Consider the following 19,474-nt stretch of genomic DNA (forward strand, 5'->3'; position numbering starts at 1 on the left):
AAGAAGGCTCCTGGGGGGCTGGGCAGGATGGGGAGAAGGCAGAAGAGGAGGAAGTGCTAGAAGCGACTTCTCTCTGAGTCCTTACAACTTGGAGATGGTCAGTTGTGTGTGTGTGTGTACTTGTGAACTCGTCTTCCCTGTACTCATGCTGATGTTGAGACAGTATTGGACAAGTGCTCGATGTTCACTGGAGCTATCTTTACTCATATAGCTTACCTTCTTTATATCCCAAGATCCACTGATAGCTACACTCAGCTTTGCAGTCTGTGGGTGGGACTTCTTATCCTAGAGATTTCCCAGATCCTGCTTTCTAGGGTGTCTGATGCCCAGGTACGAGTGTTTCCTACATGTGTTCAAAATGAGGCAAGCAACCACAACACTGAGATCTGTGTAGGCAGAGGACCCTCTTCACGCCTTTACTGTCTCTTGAACAATCAGCCTACTGGGAGATGCACTTTGGCTTTATAGCTGCGAAAGGCAGATAGTCCCATCTACTAATCACCTACTGCCAGAAGCTAGGTGCTATCAGACTCCTGGCCACCTCCAGGGTCAGGGCCATGCACACCACTCTCTGAGGCGAGCCTTCTTGGCCTGCACATTGCACGCACTCCACTTCCTACCATTCTCCATCACTGCTGCCAGAGCTGCTTTACTCTGAGGCAGAGGTAGGATAAATCCAGGCACCCTGCCTCATGGTGATTCCCCATTTTCATGCTCAGTTTTAAACAACGGGTTCCCTCTCAAGTTGGTACCCAGGCATGATCCTCCACTTCATATGGTACGACAGAATGGGTTTTCTCCGCTGACTGTCTGGAGGAATCAGTCTCACCCGGACCTGCAACTGGATTTGAGAGTTTGAAGGCTGTGGATTTGTTCTGGATGAGCATCCCCCGTCCCTGCCCCGTGTGCCAGAAGCAGTGTGGCTGGAGCTGAGCTCTGCTTCGCTCCATGTCCTCTCGTCTCTTTCTCAGCTATTGTCACAAAGGAGTTGTTTGCTCGGTCATTTCCATATAGGAGTTTGTCTTTGTCCAAGTACAGTGTGAAACCTAAGGCCACTTGGAGATAAGAAAGACACGTTTTGATAAGTATTGACCCACATTAAAACAAAGGACTTTGAATTACAGTTGTTTCTTGGGACTTGGGGTGAGTTGTTCAGGATCCCTGGCAAGGAACAAATCTTCAGATGCCTATTTGCATGTAATCTGTGAGCTTGCTTCCATATAGCTCAAAACATCCCTGCTTATAATGTCTTCTACCATGCAAATATTATAACCTAGTTGACATACTGTGTCCTTAGGGCATAATGACAAGTGAGAGTCTTGTCATATACTCAGCTTAGATGTCAGCTTCCTTCTCACCGAATATTTGGTTGATACTACAGATGCAGAGCCCTCAGGCCTGAGACCGACTGTCTGAAGTCTCTGTGAGGTGGGTGAGAAGGGACTAGAAAGGGCGATTCCGGTGAGAAAGTTAGAGTCAAGGAGAACCCTCCCAGGTTAGTCATGGTCTCCCAGCGTTGCAGAGCCAGACTTGAGGGCCACGTGAATTTCATGTCATTTCCAGTGCCTAGAGTTCCACTTATGACCCCAGCAAGGGCTCAGTTCACCCATTTTAAAATTTGGACGGCCCATGAGAAGGTCATTCCTTCAGGATTTTTTGTTTTTTGAAAAAAAAAAAAAACTAGTTACTGAACTTGGGGCCTCCCTTGTGCTAGGCAACCGGTCTACCACTGGACTACATCCACCCCAGCCTTTGACAAATCCATCTTCTCATCTTTGAGTTAGGGTTTCCCCAAGTTTACCAGGTTGGTTTTGAACTCATTCAAGCCCAGTGTGGCCTTGAACTTGTGATCCTCCTGCCTCAGCCTCTCAAGCAGCTGAGATTTATAGGCATGTCCACTATGCCTAGTACAGGTCCCCTATTTTAGGGTTTGTTATAGCCAGCCCCCAGTCAAGGTTCCCCTTAACCTTTCTTAGTGGAAACCAACAACCTAAAACAAGACCAAATTCCTGTGGGGATGAAGAGTCAGACCAGAGAAGGACCCTTTCTTCGTGACTTTGCGACATACACAGTTCCCTCTCCAGGTCTGCTTTATGGTACCTAGAATATTCCTGTCTCCACAGGTTCCTTTAGGCACAACTTCCATGTTCCACCCTCTCCGTGTACCATTTCAGAAGCCAGAGACATACCGCTGGGGCTTAGCATATTCCCACAGCCCAAGGTCCCTGTCACTGGGGATCCTAGAAGCAGAAAAGCAGACCTGAGCCCCGACAGTCTCTCTAAGCTTTTCTTGCTTGCTAATGGAGGTAACAGCGGCAAGAAGCATCTCCAGCAGCCCGCTCAAAGGTGAAATGAATGTGGCTTGAAAGCCCGAGCACAGCACGGACGGGGTGGGGGTGGGGGACACAGTGCCAGAAGGCATGCTGGACTCCAGCTGGGGGAGGCTGGGCACATTGCTGCATTGCCAGGTCAGTCCTTGGTGTGTGCTGAAACCCCGTTGAAGCTGACCAGGGACCAGCGGACAGAAGAGTTTTTTTCCTGTTTCTGTGCTTTGACTCGGGGTTGGATCTTTGCTGTTCAGAGTTTCAGGAGACTTGGGGTAAGCCCTTCATGAGGAGGAAAGATACATAGAGTCTCCTGCGATGTCCTCAGGAAGGACATCGCAGAGCTCAGAGAGAGAGGAAGGCACGTGGGCTGTGTCCTCAGCCTTGACCAGATCTAAGCCTTCTCTTATCTTCAAAGCCATTTCTTCCAGCCACTTGCCTGTCTGTGCCAGGGCCTGGATATGGGAAACTGCATTCATTCTCAAGGTGTCCCGCACAGGCTAATCTGGTCAAGGGCTAAGCAAAGAGTTGAAACATTGTCAACATTCCATCCTGGGCTCGGGCCATAGGGCTGCAGATTCCGTTGAAGCAGTAAGAAAGGCAAGAATAAACCTTGGAGCTGCCGAAAAGGCTTGGGAGGTTTTGAATCAAGACATATTCCACCATACTGGGCAGAGCAGGGTAGGGGACAGAGCTCCGAGGCCAGACTGCCTGGATCTAAATGCCGCTTCTGGCACTTTCTAACTGTGTGATCTTGTGCAAATTACTTAACACCTCCCTGCCTCAGTTTCCTCATCTTGAAAAGGATAGTGTATACACACACACACACACACACACACACACACACACACACACTCCTACCTACCTTATAGAACTAGTGAAAAAAATAAAAAAAAAAATAAAAAAGCTAAAAGGAACGTAGTTAGGATGTAACAATGTACCAAACCCAGTAACTGGCAGTCTGGCAGGAGGATCAAGGGTTCAAGGCCTTGGCAACAAGGCTCGCTGAAGGCCAGACTGGGCTATGTGAGGCGGCTTTTTTACAGGTTTAGGGTGTAATAGGCACACACAGCTTGAGCCTACTCACTCAGCACTGTTTAATTCATGAGAAAAAGGACTGGAAAGTCACCAGACTGTTTCGGAACTATAAATAACACGTAGTCTACACTCATCGGGATCAAAAAGCCAGCCAGCATTTTGAAATGTAATGTTTCAAATTAAATTGCTAAGTTACCAAGTGTTAAAATGTTTTTTCAGGGGAATCTGGGGAATATTTTGACATTTCCACCAATATCCTTTCTCCCTGCTTATGTCCTGGGTGCATCCCAGTGCCCACCAAAGAGACCTCTTTGATGACATTTGATTGTGGTGTGGGTTAAGCTTCCTTGGGAGGCGGGAACACAAAAAACCATGAACAGAACAGGCAACAAGAAAAAGGGGAAAAGTCAGTTTTAGTACCTCCCCTTTCTGTGGAAGCTTCTAGGGGTTCCAGAGCCCATTTAAGGACTGCAAAGTCTGGGGCATCCCTGCCTGGAGCTCTGTACCTTGTGCTTGGAGCCCTGGTGTCTAGCAGTTTGTAGCCACCTCCCATCCCCCATCTGATCTTTCCCTCATCTATGACCCCCACAGGCTCTACAGGACCTGACTTAAGTTTTATTTGTATTTTAATAAATACAGCTTGCCTAAAGATCAAAGTAAAACAGCTGCCCTGGTCAACCTTACAGACCAGGCAGTGGTGACACACACCTTTAATCCAGTAGCCATACTAGTTTGCCAGGTGGTAGTGGTGCACGCCTTTCATCCCAGCCCTAGAGAGGAATATAAGATGGGAGGAGTCAGCTCTCACACAGTCTCATTCTGAGATTCCTTGGAAGCAGGATCGCCATCTTGGACTGAGGTAGAGGTAAAATCTAGTGACTGACTGTTTTGCTTTTCTGACCTTCTGACTGAACCCCAATATCTGTTTCTGGGTTTTTATTAATCGTGCTACAAATAGCAGAAGTTGAGCAAAGTCTATGTGCTAACCAGCCAAAGGAAGAGCTCTGAGCTGAGTCCACGCAGCACAAAACGCAGCTGTTGCTTCAGCCGTCCACCTGTCAATTAGCAGACAGTCTGATACCCAGGTGTGGGAGCTGCAGACACAGACCAGAAAGACATGCAGAGAAGCAGGCTGATGTGAAGAGACACGTTTTCTCCTTCTATGCCCAAGGTGCCTGCTGACTTCCTGCCCTACCCGGGCTGGCTGCTCCCTAAGGCTGTGCGGGGAAGCAAGCTTACAGCTCAGCCCTTTGTTTATGCTGTGCTGACCTCTAGAGGCTCCCAATTAAAAGGCATCCCGGAGGATCCACTTCACCTGGAGTCTGGCTGGACTGACGTCCACTTTGGGGGCTGTTTCCCTGGAAAAGGAAGGGCTTTTGTTCTTTGGCTGCCTAATGACAGCTTGCCCAGGACTTTCCCCCCGCCAAGGGCAGCTGGTTTGGGAGGCATTTCAACCTTGCTTCCAAACTCCCAGATGGCTAAGCCCGACAAATGGAAGAATATTTGGTTGCCCAATTCATCAGGACACTGAGCTAGACACCTAGCCCTGGTGCCTCCAAATGCTGGGGTGTGGGGTTTTTTTCCCCCCTGTGCTATGAATCTACCCATGTGTGTTCAGCAAGCCCTGGGGATATTGTGGTACCCACCCCAGCTGCCCGACTTTACTATGGAAACAAGACTGTTTATTACATCCCTAAGTGAGGAGCCCCGCCCTTCCCTCTTTGTTGTAGTTTGAATCCTGTGATCTACTAAAGGAGATGGCATGCGTGGCAAGGTGGGATGTGCCATCTTCCAGCAGTGGCATTTGGCCTAATTCACAGCTGTGGGTCTATGCTTGGCAAAGGGGATCCTAGGAAGAGGGGGTAAATCAGAGAAAAGCATCACAGCACAGGTCACCACTGTGGCTTTATGGGACTTTGTTGCACTCCTTCCTCTACAGCAGGGCCAGGTGTTCTGCCCCTGCTCCTCCCCCAAGGGAAATCAGAGATGAGGTCACCAGGCTTACTCTCACCCATGCGAAAACAAGGGGATGGTGTGTGTGTGAGGGGGAGTGAGCAGTGCCACAAAGACTGTCAGGGACCTGTCTGGGCCAGACCCGTCCGTCTGCCAAATGATTTCAGAGATGAACTGTAATGAGAGGAGACGTGAGTCATGCTGTATCTGTCCCTGCATGTCAAGGGGCCAAGCTGCCTGTGTGATCAAGTCAGAGAAACAGGAATTTTCCCATGATAAAAATCTGTCTATACAGCCCTTCTGGAATCAGGTTTAGCCTAGAGACGTTTAGAATGTTCACACACAGCCTTACTCTGGACTTGAAATCTCTGGCCAAACCCAAGGACTCCTCATGCCGTTACATAAACACACACTGCCTCAAGTCCAGCCTGCTAAGCCACTCTCAAGTCTAGAGAACCCCCCATGTGGAGTGGGGAAACTTATCTTTAACCAAAGAGTGAAGCTTGCTACCAACTTTTGAGCTCCTACTGAATGTCTGGATCTAGTGAATGACAGCAACTGGGGAAAGGCGTTGAGGAAATGTCATCATGTCCTTATTAATCTGTCACAGGACACAGATTCCTAATTGTGCTTCAAAGGATGCCTAACTAGGTTTGCAAAAAGAAATTCTGACACACGAAACTAGTACTAGTTCAAAGGGAAATGATAAATTGCTAAACACTAGCCGGAGCCGCAGTTAGATACACCTCCGGATCCACGCCTTTGATGTAAATGTCCCCACCCCACCCCGCCCGTGTCCATGGTTCTTGCTCTTCATTTATATATCACATACAGTATTCTGTAACCTTAAACAGTGGAAAGAGGAAAGAAAAAGGCAAATACCACCAGGGCTAAAAGGCTCTTTAATAGCAAGCTTATGGTAATTACATCCTTGGATGTGGTCCTTGCTCTCAGGAGAAGGAGGAGGGAGCAGATGGGAGAGGGTGCAGAGAGAATTTACACAGTTCTGTCTGAAGCATCTAAGAAAGGACAAGTTTTTGGCAACCCATTTCACAGTTTGTCATTTACAAGAGAGCTCTCTGAAAGGAAATATGAACTCAAAGAAAGCACACACACACCGCACAGAAAATCTCCCAGCCCGGAAAACCAAAAAAACAAACAAAGTCCCTTGCTTTTGTTTCTTCGGATTTGCTTCTCTGGAGGTGGCTGAAATCTTGCTTGTACACAAATTAGCACTGGATTGTAGCTGGGTTTGGACTTTGCCCAGCACTGACTGTTTATTTTAGTGCCTTTTAGAAAGCTGGCATTTGTATATATAGAGCATCTGTCTAGGCCAGTTCAGAAGGTACCTGCTAAAATCGAATCTCAAGAAACAAAAACGAAAGGAAGGCCCAGGGAGATATGAGGACCACACTGCCAGCTTTCTCCCTAATACCAAACAACTTGAACACAGCCCTAAGCGGACTACTGTGGCTTGGTGCAGTCTTTAAGCTGCTCGGGATTATTCAGCATGGCAGTGTGGTAAATGGGGTTCCTAACATGAAATGCTCATGGCCATTGCCACAGGCCACAGGCTGCCAACATTCCTGCAAGTTTAACACCTACTCCATAGGAAACCTAAAAGACCTCAGCTTCTCAAGTCATACTAGCTACCGTTAAACCAAGTAACTGAGTTTGTACGAAAGAGGGATTTCTAATGCGAAAATCTTCTTGTGCACTTTTGGAGACGACGCAACAAGCCAGGTACGACATCTCCCCCTCAAGGCTTACTCTAGGGACAAGAGCCTTCATTTGAGTTTCACTGACAGCAGAAGCACCAGCAGAGGAGAGAGCAGGCATGGCTCACGTTCTGCCAGCTGCCTTTGCAGACACTCTGGAGCCAGCACTCGCGAAAGCATGCTTCCCTAGCTAGCCGTGGATTTTATTTTTAAGGGAAGGAATTCCACCAGGTGTACAGGGCACCTACCGTGCCTTTGGCTTGGCAGGGGGGCACTGTGAAAGTCACAGAGCCATCACCAGCATCCTCTAAACTTCCAGTCTCTGAGGAAAGCAGCTCTCTAGAGACAGCTAAGAAAAGGCCGCTTGGTCCTGTACCCCAGGAAGTAAGTGCGGGCAATGTGCTTTGTTTACAACCCAGATGGACTGAGACCTTTCTCTCTCGTGGTCCCTGTTCATCTCCTCCGACCCACATTAAATCTTGTCCATCCCTACATTCCTCTCACTGTAGAAAACCCAATTTGATTAAACTGTCTCTCAACTGGTGAATTTTAACATGCAATAATTAAAACACTCCACTCTGGGATGATAACACCCCAGACACATTCTCCCTGCTCTGAGAAACTGAAACAATATTCAGAGCCATGCATTGTGCTAGAGAACAGGCCTGTCTGTCTGTCTGTCCTGAGCAATGGGGTCACCCCCAGTGTGCTTCAGTTTTCCTTAAGCACACTGCAAAACCAGCTCTGGCGGCAGCGTGCAAGGACAGTCTCATCATATAACAGATGTTTTGTGCTCTGGTCATGGGAACACAAAATACACCATGTGCTGCAGTAGACCTGGGAGTCACAAACTCCATGGGACTGAACCCCAAGTGGTGCCAGGCACAGCATGGGGCTTCACTACCCTCCCTGGCTCTAGACTTGGATCCTTGAAGCCTGCACAATGCTATCACCAGGCAGATAGTAGGAACGTGTCTCCCTGGGTCACTCAGCGCTAGGATCAGGCTCTGTAGTGTTGTCAGGGCAGAATTCAGACTTCACAGCCGGTCATCGCGGTCAGCAGGCGATCAGTCCTTCCCTCGTGTGTTTATTCTCACTCTGTCTACTACCTACCAAGTTTTTCCGCTGTCACTTTCCAGGGAGACAAGACAAGCACACATCAGTTTACAGCTATTCTTCAAGCTAAGCTCCCCTCTTGGGTTAACTGCCAACCAACTCCAGAGCCTTTGGGAGGGGGCAGACTCCAGGCTCCAGGATCTGGACATCCACTACCACCATATTCTAAGGTAGTGGCATGGTCAACATCTTAAGGACACCATTTTGGGCAAAATTCCAAATTATTTTCTTCCTGTGTCCCTTGCTGTCCTTGACTGTCGCTCTTTTCGCTCACATACTTCCTACAGCAGCCGCAGCAGGATGGTGTTTAAAGCTAGCAGAGCAAATAGCCTTGTTTCGTAGGAAAGTTACATGACTTATCACTGTTTGCAGCCAAGGGCTGAGGTCTCCGTAGTCCTGGAATGCCTCTGTGGTCTTGGGAAGGGTCACACTTTTCTCACTGTGGAGCAGGCCCGTTTCCATAACTAACCAACCACAGGCTGCTTGCCTTGGGCCCCCACTGGGATATGAACGTTGACAGAATGGGTAGGGGTGGCTATGTGTGTGCTTGCACACACAGGTGCACACAGGAAGGGATACACACAACAGCAGACAGAGGGAGGTTTGCAAGGACAGTAGATTTGGGGATGCCTAGGGGTTTTGTCATGGAAATCAGCCACATCCAGGGACCTTTGCTCTTCCTGACCCTGCCCCCCTAGGGGCGGGGAAGCACACAAAAAACTGACGAGAGTTGTCAGTAGCCCGCTGCACCACTAGGGGTCTTAACTCAACTTGTACAAATAGAGAACACTAATATGATTGATACCAAGTATATTTGGTCAAAGTTCAAATACGTTTTTGATAAAAACCCATCTTATATTAACGTTCGAAGATATGTTAATTTAGATTTGAAGCCTCTGTATAAAATTCCAGGTTACCTCATGATGGAGCAAACTGCTCAGGTGTCTTCATTTTACCTCCAAAAGTCATTTATTTGTGTGGCCTATTATGTTTAAAAGGAAGTCACCTGCCCTGGACCGTATCCCCAAGACAGAGAGCTCAAGTCTCCCGACGATGAGCAGACATGGCAAGGGGAGCATGGCCAGGACTGGACCTCACACCCCGGAAGGGGTGGGGTACTAAGTCTAACTGTGCCAATGGGCGACTTCAAGGGAAAATAAAAACACAGGTAGAAAAGCACAGATAGAATCCACAATGTGCCATCACCCAGCAACTAAACTCCGCAGCGCACCAAGGAATGAGACCCTTCATGGAGGTTAAACCCTTCATGGAGGTTAAACAAAATGCCTGGACACGGCTGCCGTACCATGTACACAAGCTTCTGCGGTGGTGGGTTTGGTTTGCGTTTAAAATGCTGATAACATAATCAGATTGCATGTGTGTGTCCGTGTGTGTCTGTGTGTGTGTGTGCACGCACGCACAACATTCCCACACTGGATGCACGGAGGAGTCAAGTGCTGTGAAGGGGAGTTCTTGTATCCTAAGTTATGAGAACCCAACACACGGGAGGGTCTCACGATGGCATTAGAGAATGTCCTGGTACTTATTGGTAAAAGGATGACAGCAGTTACTTCTGAGAGCTGTCTGTGTGTCCCGATCATCAAAAACATCCTCTTTTAACTAAGTAATCCCCTAATTATGACTCCCACGTTCACATCACTTTACAATTTCACTGCATGGAGGTTCCCTAGAGTATTTCATTATCATTTTAAATAAAATAATTCACCGGGAGCCTTTCCTTGACATTCTCTAAAGAATAAAAGATTAGGAAAGTGAAGGATTTCATTACATCTAATTTTTTTTTTCCTGGTTTATTTTCCTATTAGATTTCATCTATGGCTTCAAAGCTTAAGGGTCACTTACTCGGATTCTGGTTGTTTTCATGATTTAACAAGTTGCCATCTCATCATAAGAGAGAAGGTGAAGGTTTCATTTCATATGCAGGCTTAGAATCAGTTTTAAGGAATCAATAATGTATATCTTTCACCCCATCTATACTTTCCACTATGAGAATTTAAAAGTGGCTTTGGACTTAGCACGTTTTAAAACCATCGAACAACCGCGGAACATTTACACTGACCAGTGGCTGGCAGCTACATGCTCAAGTAACCAATCTAACAGTGGAGAAACTCTCCAAGGAGCTTAGCTGCCCTCCCCCTCGGCATCTGCACTTGCGCAGTTCACGACTAGATAGTAAAACTCATGCTTCCTAAGCAAGACCTTTCACTTACGGACACATCAAAGGGACATAAAAAGTGCAGGCTGCATTTCTCCTCTGTCATGCTTTTCCTCAGCAAGGTCCCCTGTGAGGACTCAAAACACATCCTTAATACATTCAGTGTTCTCTACATTCCAATCAGCAAACGTTAATTCTCCAACATAAACTCAAGAGGAAACAGGCAGCCACAACACGGATTCTAACTTCAAAGTGGCAAAGGCTACCAAGACATCTCCATAGAAACCCCGGCAAAGCGGGGCAGAAATTCTGATCACTTCTGAGCGAAGCTCATCACAGAAATGATTTGGTCATTTGAAAGGTATTTCATTTTCATTTGGATGTCAGGAGCCAGATGTCCTGTTTTGAAGAGCTAATACAAAAAGCTACCCCAGGAGTACAGGACCCCATCGGGGAGCACAGGACCTCATGGGCAGCACAGGGCTTACTCCCCTTCAGGAAGGCGACCTAGGAGTTTATTGCTGACTGACCCCCATCTGGGGGTGGTCCGCTTCTGGCTCCTCCTCCACATCCGCACTGTAATCTTCAAAGGCGTCGTCTTCATCTGGAAGCCCCAGCAGCTACAGAGATACAATTGGACAAGAAAAGCAACAGCTGTAAGGATTGCCAGGACTTCAGGCAGAAGACCAAAGACACCGCACCCAAATTCATCTGTACACAGCAAGTATCCCCCTGAACTCAACTCCCCACCACCACCACCACAGCTTCTACAAATTTAATAGAAGACACATCGAAGCTTCATGGATTATCAATTTCACTGGGTACCTCAGAGAGGCTCCTTTTTAAATGTCAAAGCACAGAGATCCACAAACCACACCTATATGAGGTATAGCCGGCATGTTAGTGAATCACACTATGACCAGTGCTAATGTCCCTTCGAAATGTCCCCAAATCAATCCTCTGGTTTATTTTCTCCCCCAAACACATGGGGATATTTATTAAGAGAAGCACATAGATAAAAATGCTAAGACAACTAGGATGTTCAACAGCAAAGGGTTAAATTTTATGGCGTGTTAGTAAGATAGAATCTTACATATACTTAACACTGAATTTTAAAATTAATGATAAAAGGCACATAAAATTAAAAACATGATAAAATTACATTTTAACTATGATACACATTTTCTTAAAACTCATATGGATGCACAAGGGAAAAGCTGTAATTAAATATATTCAAAATTGAGTTTTCTTTAAATTACATTTATTTATTTTGTGTGTTTATATGCACTTATATCAGTATGTATATGATCCTAGGACAATTTGCAAGAGTTGGTTCTTTCCTTCCACCGTGTGAAGCCTAGATAGAGAATTCAGGTCCCCAGCCTTGGCCGTAAACACTGCAACCCACCAAGCCATCTCGCTGGTGCGTTCTATTTCTGTAAACATTTAGTGTGTGAGAGTGTGTATATGTGTGTGTGTGTGTGTGCACATGTGCACGCACAGGGGGATAAGAGTTTCTGTAAGATTGGGATTGTGGACAACTTTTTTCCATTTCATCTTTAAAAATCCTTTGACATGTATTTATGTATATGACTATTTGTGTGTGCGTTATGTGCATGCACAGTACCCACAGAGCTCAGAATAAAGCATCAGACCCCCTGAAACTGGGGTTAAGGATGGTTGTGAGCCTTCGGGTGAGTTCTGGGAATCAAACCTGGGTCCCCTGAAAGAGCAACAGATGCTCTAAGCCATTTCCCCAGCTTCCTTTTCATCTATGTTCCACAAATCCTTTATGGATTATGATATGGGAAACAAGGTAAATTCCAGAGAAATAGTTTTAATTATGTATGCAGGTACGTGTTTGGGTTACGGGCAAGCGAGTGCTGGTGTCAGATCCTAGGGAGCTAGCATTCTAGGCAGTTGTGAGCTGCCCGGTGTGAGTGCTGGGAATCTAACTCAGGTCCTCTGGAAAGAAAGTACTTAACTGTCGAGCCATCTCTCTGGCCCCAGGATAGCAGTAGTTTCATTAGAAACTGAGTAGTACTAGTTGGTCGTGAACAATATGAACTGAGACTTGTGTGCTGGCAAAAAGCCATGGACTTGGGGCTCCTGGGTTTTTGCACATAATGACTGAGTGACCAAAAGACTTCACACGGAGACCCCAGACTTGTTACCTTCAGGCCTCTTAACTAAGGGGCCCCAATGACCTAAACTTTAGCTGCATTGAGACATTAAAGGTAGGCCTGCTTATTCCTCACACGGCTCCTCAACCCTTCTGCCACCCTTCCTCCACTCTCCCTGTGGCTCAAATGGGGGAACAGGAAGCCAGAAGCCCAGACTGAGACAAGGTCTACACTCTAAGTTCTAAAAGTCTCACAGCCTCAGAGCCTTAGGAAAGGGTAAAATCATCTGTGAAGCATTGCTGGTCACAAGACTACATGGCCACGGCCAACTGCAGATGTGTGTTGTCCCTGTCCAGCTCATGACTGCTGGTGTCCTTTGAAGGAAAGGGCAGGGAGAGGTTGTCCAGCCCGGACCCCCAGGATCTCATGTGTCCTTGGAAGACTAGGAAGCTCCTTTGTGTCAGCATTGTCTCCTTCTCACACTCTAATGAGAGAGAGGCTAAAACTGCCTCCCGCGAGAGAAGACAGCTGGCTAGTCACGGTGAAAGCGGACGGTTGCTGTGCTGGCGGTCAGCTTTTAGTTAAAGAGCTGCTGCTGACACAGCAGAGTGGAAGTGTCAAGTGACAGAAACGCTGCAATATCTGTCACAGCAGGGCTGCTGCAGCAGCTTCCACATCATCTCAACAGCAGAAAAGGAGACACAGGATCATTGAAGAGCAAGGGACCACTAATTATAAAAGTCAAAGCATCCATCCCATTTGATGAATCTGAGGTGCAACTGCCCACTTGGAGTGCTGGGTTTGGGAGGATTCTGAGGCTCAGTGGGAAACTGTATTTAGCCATGACATTCATGGGTGAGAATGGTACAGCCGAGGCATGCTTGTACATGCATGTATCCATAATGATCCTTCCCACAGGACGCTTGGGTTACTCACCCCAATTCAAGCCATGCCATAAGAGGCTCTCAATCCCCTCCTAGACTCAGCACGCCTTGCTGAAAAGGATCTAGCAGGCTGACTGGCACAAACCACACCTTTCCCCCTGCTCAGCTCCCTAGCTACCCCCATGACTTCAAAGCACACAGTTCTAGCCTCAGAAAGCCAGCCTCAAGGGAAGCCCTTCCCAGAGGGCAGGAAGCATCCTCCGCTCTGTGAATCTGAACAGCCCCTGAGGTTTCAGAGTGGGGAAGAGAAGATGCCATTCATAGTGGTTCTGGACTTCTAAGGGTCCTTGGTACAGATTCTACAAACACCCCGAGAGGATGGAAGATGGTTCTTGACCTGCAGTCTGGAGCCTTTGACCTTTGGCACACACTCTTCTCTGTACAGCGATAACTAGGACACTGGCTGCAGCTCAAAGGAAAGGGCTAATGTCCACAGTGTGTCCACTGTCCAGCCTTGCAGGTATGCATCTCGTTGGGCTGTCTAGGGAGTTCCCACTGCCCAAGTAGGCCCATTCCAGCCTCCTCCTATTTCTTCCCTGCAGTGCTGAGTTAGGGAGGTCCTCGCTGTGAATGAGCAGGCTAGGAAGCAGGAAGAAAGGAGAACTCCCCGCTAACCTCTGCATTCCATCCTTGAACTTGCTCTTAGCACTCCTGGCTCACCATGCTTCAGACTGAATGAAAACTGTGTGTGCCCAGTGCTATCTCAAGCATCCCCACATGGTTCTCAAGACCAGGAGATGCTGCGAGACTATACAGAATCACCCAGGAGATGACAGAGCCAGGACTCTCTCTGGTGACAGGCCTGCAATCTTCCCACCAGACCTACCAGGCTGGATACTGTAGAGATGCCTGTCAATGCCGTGCCTGACACTTGGAAGCTTCTGTGTTTTCGACTGGGCAATGAATGTTTCCAAAATGTATCACTAGTAGGAAATGCATGCAACTCATTTACATTATGACAAACCAGAAGCACACGCAGGGTGGCAAACTACCAGGAGGTCCAGAAGCCCCATGCAGAATGGAACAATCCAGCACTACTGTCACATGCCAAGGGTGGTGGGGGATCTAAATCAGAGGTAGGGTGACAAACAGCCTGGCAAAGAGCTGGAGCCCTTATTGTGACTGTGCCCACTGGTTCTTACGAGAAAATGGAAACAGCAAAATCCAGGCTGACAGGCCTGGGATGGCCAAATGATTCGCGGTAGCTACAACTGTGCAATCCTAGTTTTGTGGCTATTTTTTTTTTCAGCAGCCTGGGACTCAAGTTTCTGCCCATGTTGTACAGGAACACACCAGCACTGCCAGGCCTTGCTGACCACAAAACTCCCTTGAACAGTCCACAATCACACAGACTGCTAGGCCCATCGGACCACGCAAGCCTTTACTGGAAAGGAAGAGTTGGTGACACTCAAGAATTAAAGTTCTCTAGGCCCTTGTCACCTGTGGGACTAATTTCAGGTCCTGGGGACAAAGGTGCAAATCACTTGAGGCTGTGACCAGCAGGTAGCACCCCAGAAGGGCACACATCAGGCACTTAGGGCTGGTGAGTTTATGCTGGGAGAGAAGGCATACATGGCCTCTAGGGCATCCTGGATCAGCTAGGGCTTTGGTGTGTATAGCATGTCCTTGGGGCTTCGAGCATCCCGGCACACTTCTTCCACGGGAGAGGCAGCATTTCTCATACTTAACTGTGTCTCTGAGTCACCAAGAACACTACCTACAATGCAGACCCTGGCTCAGTGAGCCCGAGGGATCTCTGCATTTCTAACTTGCTCTAAGGGGGTCCAGAAGTGCCACTATGGGCAGCAAGACTGGCTAAAGCATTGGGGGGTTCAGAAACTGTTTACCCTAAAACTCGTGTTGGGTTTCAGTCTTCTCCATATCAGGATGGAGAGGCCGATGCAAGACGAGAGTCAAACGGGCAAGAGTGGCAGATGCGCCGCTAGAGGTGACCTCGTCCGTGCCAAAACTCAAGCTCGGAGATCTGTCTGCTTCTGCATTTTGAACCCTGGGACTAAAGGTGTACGCCACCACTGCCTGGCTAAAATACGACAAGGTTTGAATGTCCATAACAGGAGCAGAAAACAAAAGATACGGAAAAGCTAAATTTCAAAATCCACATGGGCAAAGTTTTCCTTGGACTTTCTGTCCAACTTTGGCAAGCCCAGCACCCGGGGATTCTTCTGTTTCTTCAAGGCTACTGGCCATGTAGGAGGAGCAGAAGCAAGATGGCACTGTTCTGGGCCATGAGGGATATTCTTGTGTGGAGTCATCACTGGCTCCTGGGCCACTGGATGTAATCTAAAAACACTGGTTTCCCTCAGGTCAGTGTCCAGACTCAGGGGAGTATTCTTCTGGTAAGAGCCCCTTCTTGAGAAAAGAAACAATGTAACAGCCTCCGCTGCAAGAAGACTGGGAGAAAGAAGCCATGGGAGCCTCAGAAACAAAGGCCAGACTGGGCCATTACTGCAACATTAGCCCAACATTCAACACTGCCATAGGTACAGTGATAGGACCAGATCTCTATGGGGGGGGGGCAGGCAACTCGCTGAGAGAGTAGCAATCCTTCATGTTCCTGTAAATCGGGGAGGGTGTGGGGGGGGGCGGAATCTGGCATTAGGAGACCCTCTCTCCTCTCCTGCTCTGCTTGCTTACCAGCAATAACATCTGACATTTGTCATCAAATAAGGGATGAAAAGAGGCAGAAATGACTGGCAAGGTCGCCATTAATGAGGATCGCTATCACTGGCCCATTATCTAGATCTCTCATGCGAAGGCCAGGAATAGTCACCCGGGAGTCACTTAAGTGAGGAAAATGACTGTCCACATTTATCAATGGTCTCTGAAGTCATTAGAACAGTGCTACTCTCGGGTGGCGACAGTGAGTGGTGATGCCATCTGCACTTGTGTGCCACCAGTGAGGGGGGAAGAGTTGGGCTTGAGATCCTCCTTCATGAGGCCAGAGGCCCTGCCAGGGGAGAGAAATGGGGGTCACTCTAGGTGAGAAAGATGGACTGTTACACCCAGTCCATGCCCTCGGCCCAGGGCAGCTGGACTTTGACAGTACTGTGTTTACGGTCAGCTTTAGACATTGCCCATGGATCCACAGGGCAATGAAACAGAAGCTCACCCTATTTTAAAGATGGGAACACAAAGGTTAAGAAAACTGCAAGGTGTCACATAGTAAGGGGCAGAGCAGTCTCTCCTCCCTGGGGTTCTCTAAGGATTCTAAGTCAGGTAGCCAAGATGGACCCTGCTTGGGTCAGCTCTCCGCCTGTGCTCAATGTGTCCAGCGGATCTCTGCAGGAGGGCACTGCCTGGCACTCTGAGTCTCAGGGAGTCCCTCCCTAATTTCTAGCATTTTTGACACATGTAAATTATACAGATTTCTAAAAATATATGTTTTATGATTATGTGAATATGATAGGACTCTTAGAGAATAGGGAAAAGAAGAAAATAAAAATCACCCACCACCCGGAAGCTCTTCAGTTTGTGCCTCCGAGTAGACATTTATTTATCTTCTTTATAGACATCACCTATCATGGACGGTGGGTTTATTACTGTGCAAAAACCAGGGTTGATAATCTTTTTCTTGACCCTTCCATTACCTTTGAAAGGTTCCTTATCCAGCCATATATTTCAGTTAAAAATGTTGAAATCACTTAGCAAGATATTTTTTCACTACCAAAACCCTAGATTCACTACATAATGCTTCACCAGGCCGGACCAACTCTTTGCACCTGTATTTTGCATGGTACACAGCCGTACACAGCAGTAGAAGCATCTGTTTGGTGCCTACTGTGCACAGAGGTCACCCCCAGCCAAACTGGGCTGTTGCTGAGAAGATTTAGCAGCTTAGAAACCCTAAGGTAACTGCCTCCATTAGTTTCCTCATCTACAAATGGAGAACCCGAGAAACAGAGGTCAAACTGTCTAAGGCACTCTGCCGGCAAGGGCCAGAACTGGGGTCTGAACCCACGGAGCCTACACAAGCAGCTTGAAGTACATGTTCACAACAACCTCTCAGAAATACTTCCCCCAAGAACCCAGAGTGGAATGAGGTGACTGGGTGGGCGGCCCTGCTCATTCTGCACAGCATCTCACAGGATGCCTGATCTAATACAGGCTCTGCCTAAAGGCTTCCCCCTGTTCTGTGGCTACTGCTGCTTCTAACCAGTGCCCAGATGGCAAAAGCCAAGTATGCCTTGCTGTCCTTCACTGGGCTTTGGCTATGGATGCTTAGTGCGTTTTGTGGGAAATACAATAAATGAGGAGGAGAGAGAAAAAGAAGTAGGGTGGCTGAAAGGAAAAAGAGTAATTTTTCTTCAGAGATCCAATCAGATGTCAGTGTGTGAGGAGATTTCAGAGTGTGTGGAGCGAGGCTTTGTGACATTATTCTCGTGTAGGAAGTGCAGGCGAGAGGAAGGGAGTGCAGTCCACAGAGGTGGCCTGGCCTTGAGGTGATACCGCTCTGTAGGCTGTAGGTGCCACGCACCCAGCTTTAGCAAGGTCACGCAAACAGGGGCTGCCTGGGGCTCCGGGGCATCCATCGGAAGGCTGTGGCAAGATAAGCGCTTATCTCTGTGGAGAAATAAGTCTCTGTGGAGAGACTGCACAGGGCAGTGGCTGGAAGGGGGCACAGTGACATCTTAAGGTCCCACATCTGCACACCCAGAAGGCAGCTATCTGAAGGTATAGGTGAAGGCAACCTTGGGGATGCTGCCATGTGGCCACTGACACCCAGGGAATGCGGTGCTGGCTTCCTGGCTCGCAATCCCCCTAACTGGATAAGGTCTTCTCTCCACTAGAATAGCAGCAGCCAGATCCTGGCTAGGCCTTCTTTCTAAGCTCAAAACCCCACAACTTCACATAGAGGTGAAAAGCAGGGGACAAGGGACACAGGTTCCCCCCTGACTTCCCAGTCCCACAAAACGACATTCTAACAGCACCAGGCCCATGCATCTCTTCCTGCCGCCCTCCAGCCTCAGTCTACCACTGTGACGTTCCTCCAGTGCATGGCAAGAAACTCAGGTTCCACCTTTCTATCATTTTCTCATACTCTACTTCAACCCAACAGAGAGGCCAGCTGGGTCTACTTTGTAGCCATTTCCAGCATCCGAGGTTCTTGTTCCACTTTTGCTATACTGGTCTTGCTGCTGCTAGTCAATCTGAGCACTTCAGTCTGCAAGAAGGAACCTCTCAAAAAAGGGTATCAGCATGGCCTTCTTGCTCTAGTGTCTTTAGGCTTTGTAGGACTGGTAAAGTCAAGTCCTTCCACAGCCATGAGACCCAATGTCTTCCTCGACTCCCCTCTCACTGTGCCCAGGTTCCCAACTCCAAACCCCTGTAGCTACATGGATACCTCCTGTATCCTAGGCTTTCAGATCTGCTAGTCTTTGTGCCTGGACACTCCCACCCCTTATGATCATTGCAGACTCCAAAATATCCTCCTCACTGAAGACTCCTTGCTGTTGTTGTTTTGAGACAGGGTTTCTCTGTATAACAGCCCTGGCTGTCCTGGAACTCTCTTCATAGACCAGGCCGGCCTCAAACTCACAGAGATCCACCTGCCTCTGCCTCCTGAGTGCTGGGATTAAGGGCATGCACCACCACCACCCAGCTCAGGCTAACACCTCTTCCCCTCATCCCTGGTTTATTTCCTGCCATCTTGGCACCTGTTGCGGACACACCCAGGTGTACTTGCTTATCTTGTTTTCCCCCAAGGGAACACAATGTTTTCCACCTGGTTCCTGTGCTAGACCAGAGTAGGGCATGGTCCAAATGAGTTGGCGGGCATTCACCACTCCTGACAAGCCAAAGTGGCTTAGAAAATTATCAAGGAAAAGACTAGAAGGCCAGATTGGTGACTGAAATAAGAGAATGTGACAAGAGCCACTGAGATTCCATTTCTCATGATGGCAGGCTGAATGATTAGGACAACCCTTCTCCTGAGAACAGCTAGGACCATTTCACATCAAGTACGGAAATAGCTTCTTAAGTATGGGGTGGTCTTGGAAGCCAGAGAGGTTGGCTTAACCTGACTGGGAAGCAAGAAAAAAATATATATATATGTATATATATA

General features: G+C 48.0%; 1 protein-coding gene across 2 annotated transcripts in view; it reads right to left on the reverse strand.

Annotated features, from left to right (window-relative positions):
• Window positions 1-6,198: 6,198 nt before the first annotated feature.
• Window positions 6,199-19,474, reverse strand: part of Mturn (maturin, neural progenitor differentiation regulator homolog) — a 21,613-nt gene continuing 8,337 nt past the window's right edge. Inside the window, exons 3-4 of one of the 2 annotated variants that reach the window (XM_013351366.2) lie at window positions 10,856-10,945; window positions 6,199-10,452 (exon numbers count right to left, since the gene is read on the reverse strand). In XM_013351366.2, coding sequence (XP_013206820.1) covers window positions 10,336-10,452; window positions 10,856-10,945 — 207 coding nt within the window. In that variant the 3' untranslated portion in view covers window positions 6,199-10,335. Of the gene's footprint in view, window positions 10,946-19,474 lie in introns of both variants that reach the window. The other variant, XM_005360819.2, reaches the window with a different exon arrangement.

This window comes from Microtus ochrogaster, linkage group LG3 (assembly GCF_000317375.1).
Source record: "Microtus ochrogaster isolate Prairie Vole_2 linkage group LG3, MicOch1.0, whole genome shotgun sequence".
NCBI lineage: Eukaryota > Metazoa > Chordata > Mammalia > Rodentia > Cricetidae > Microtus > Microtus ochrogaster.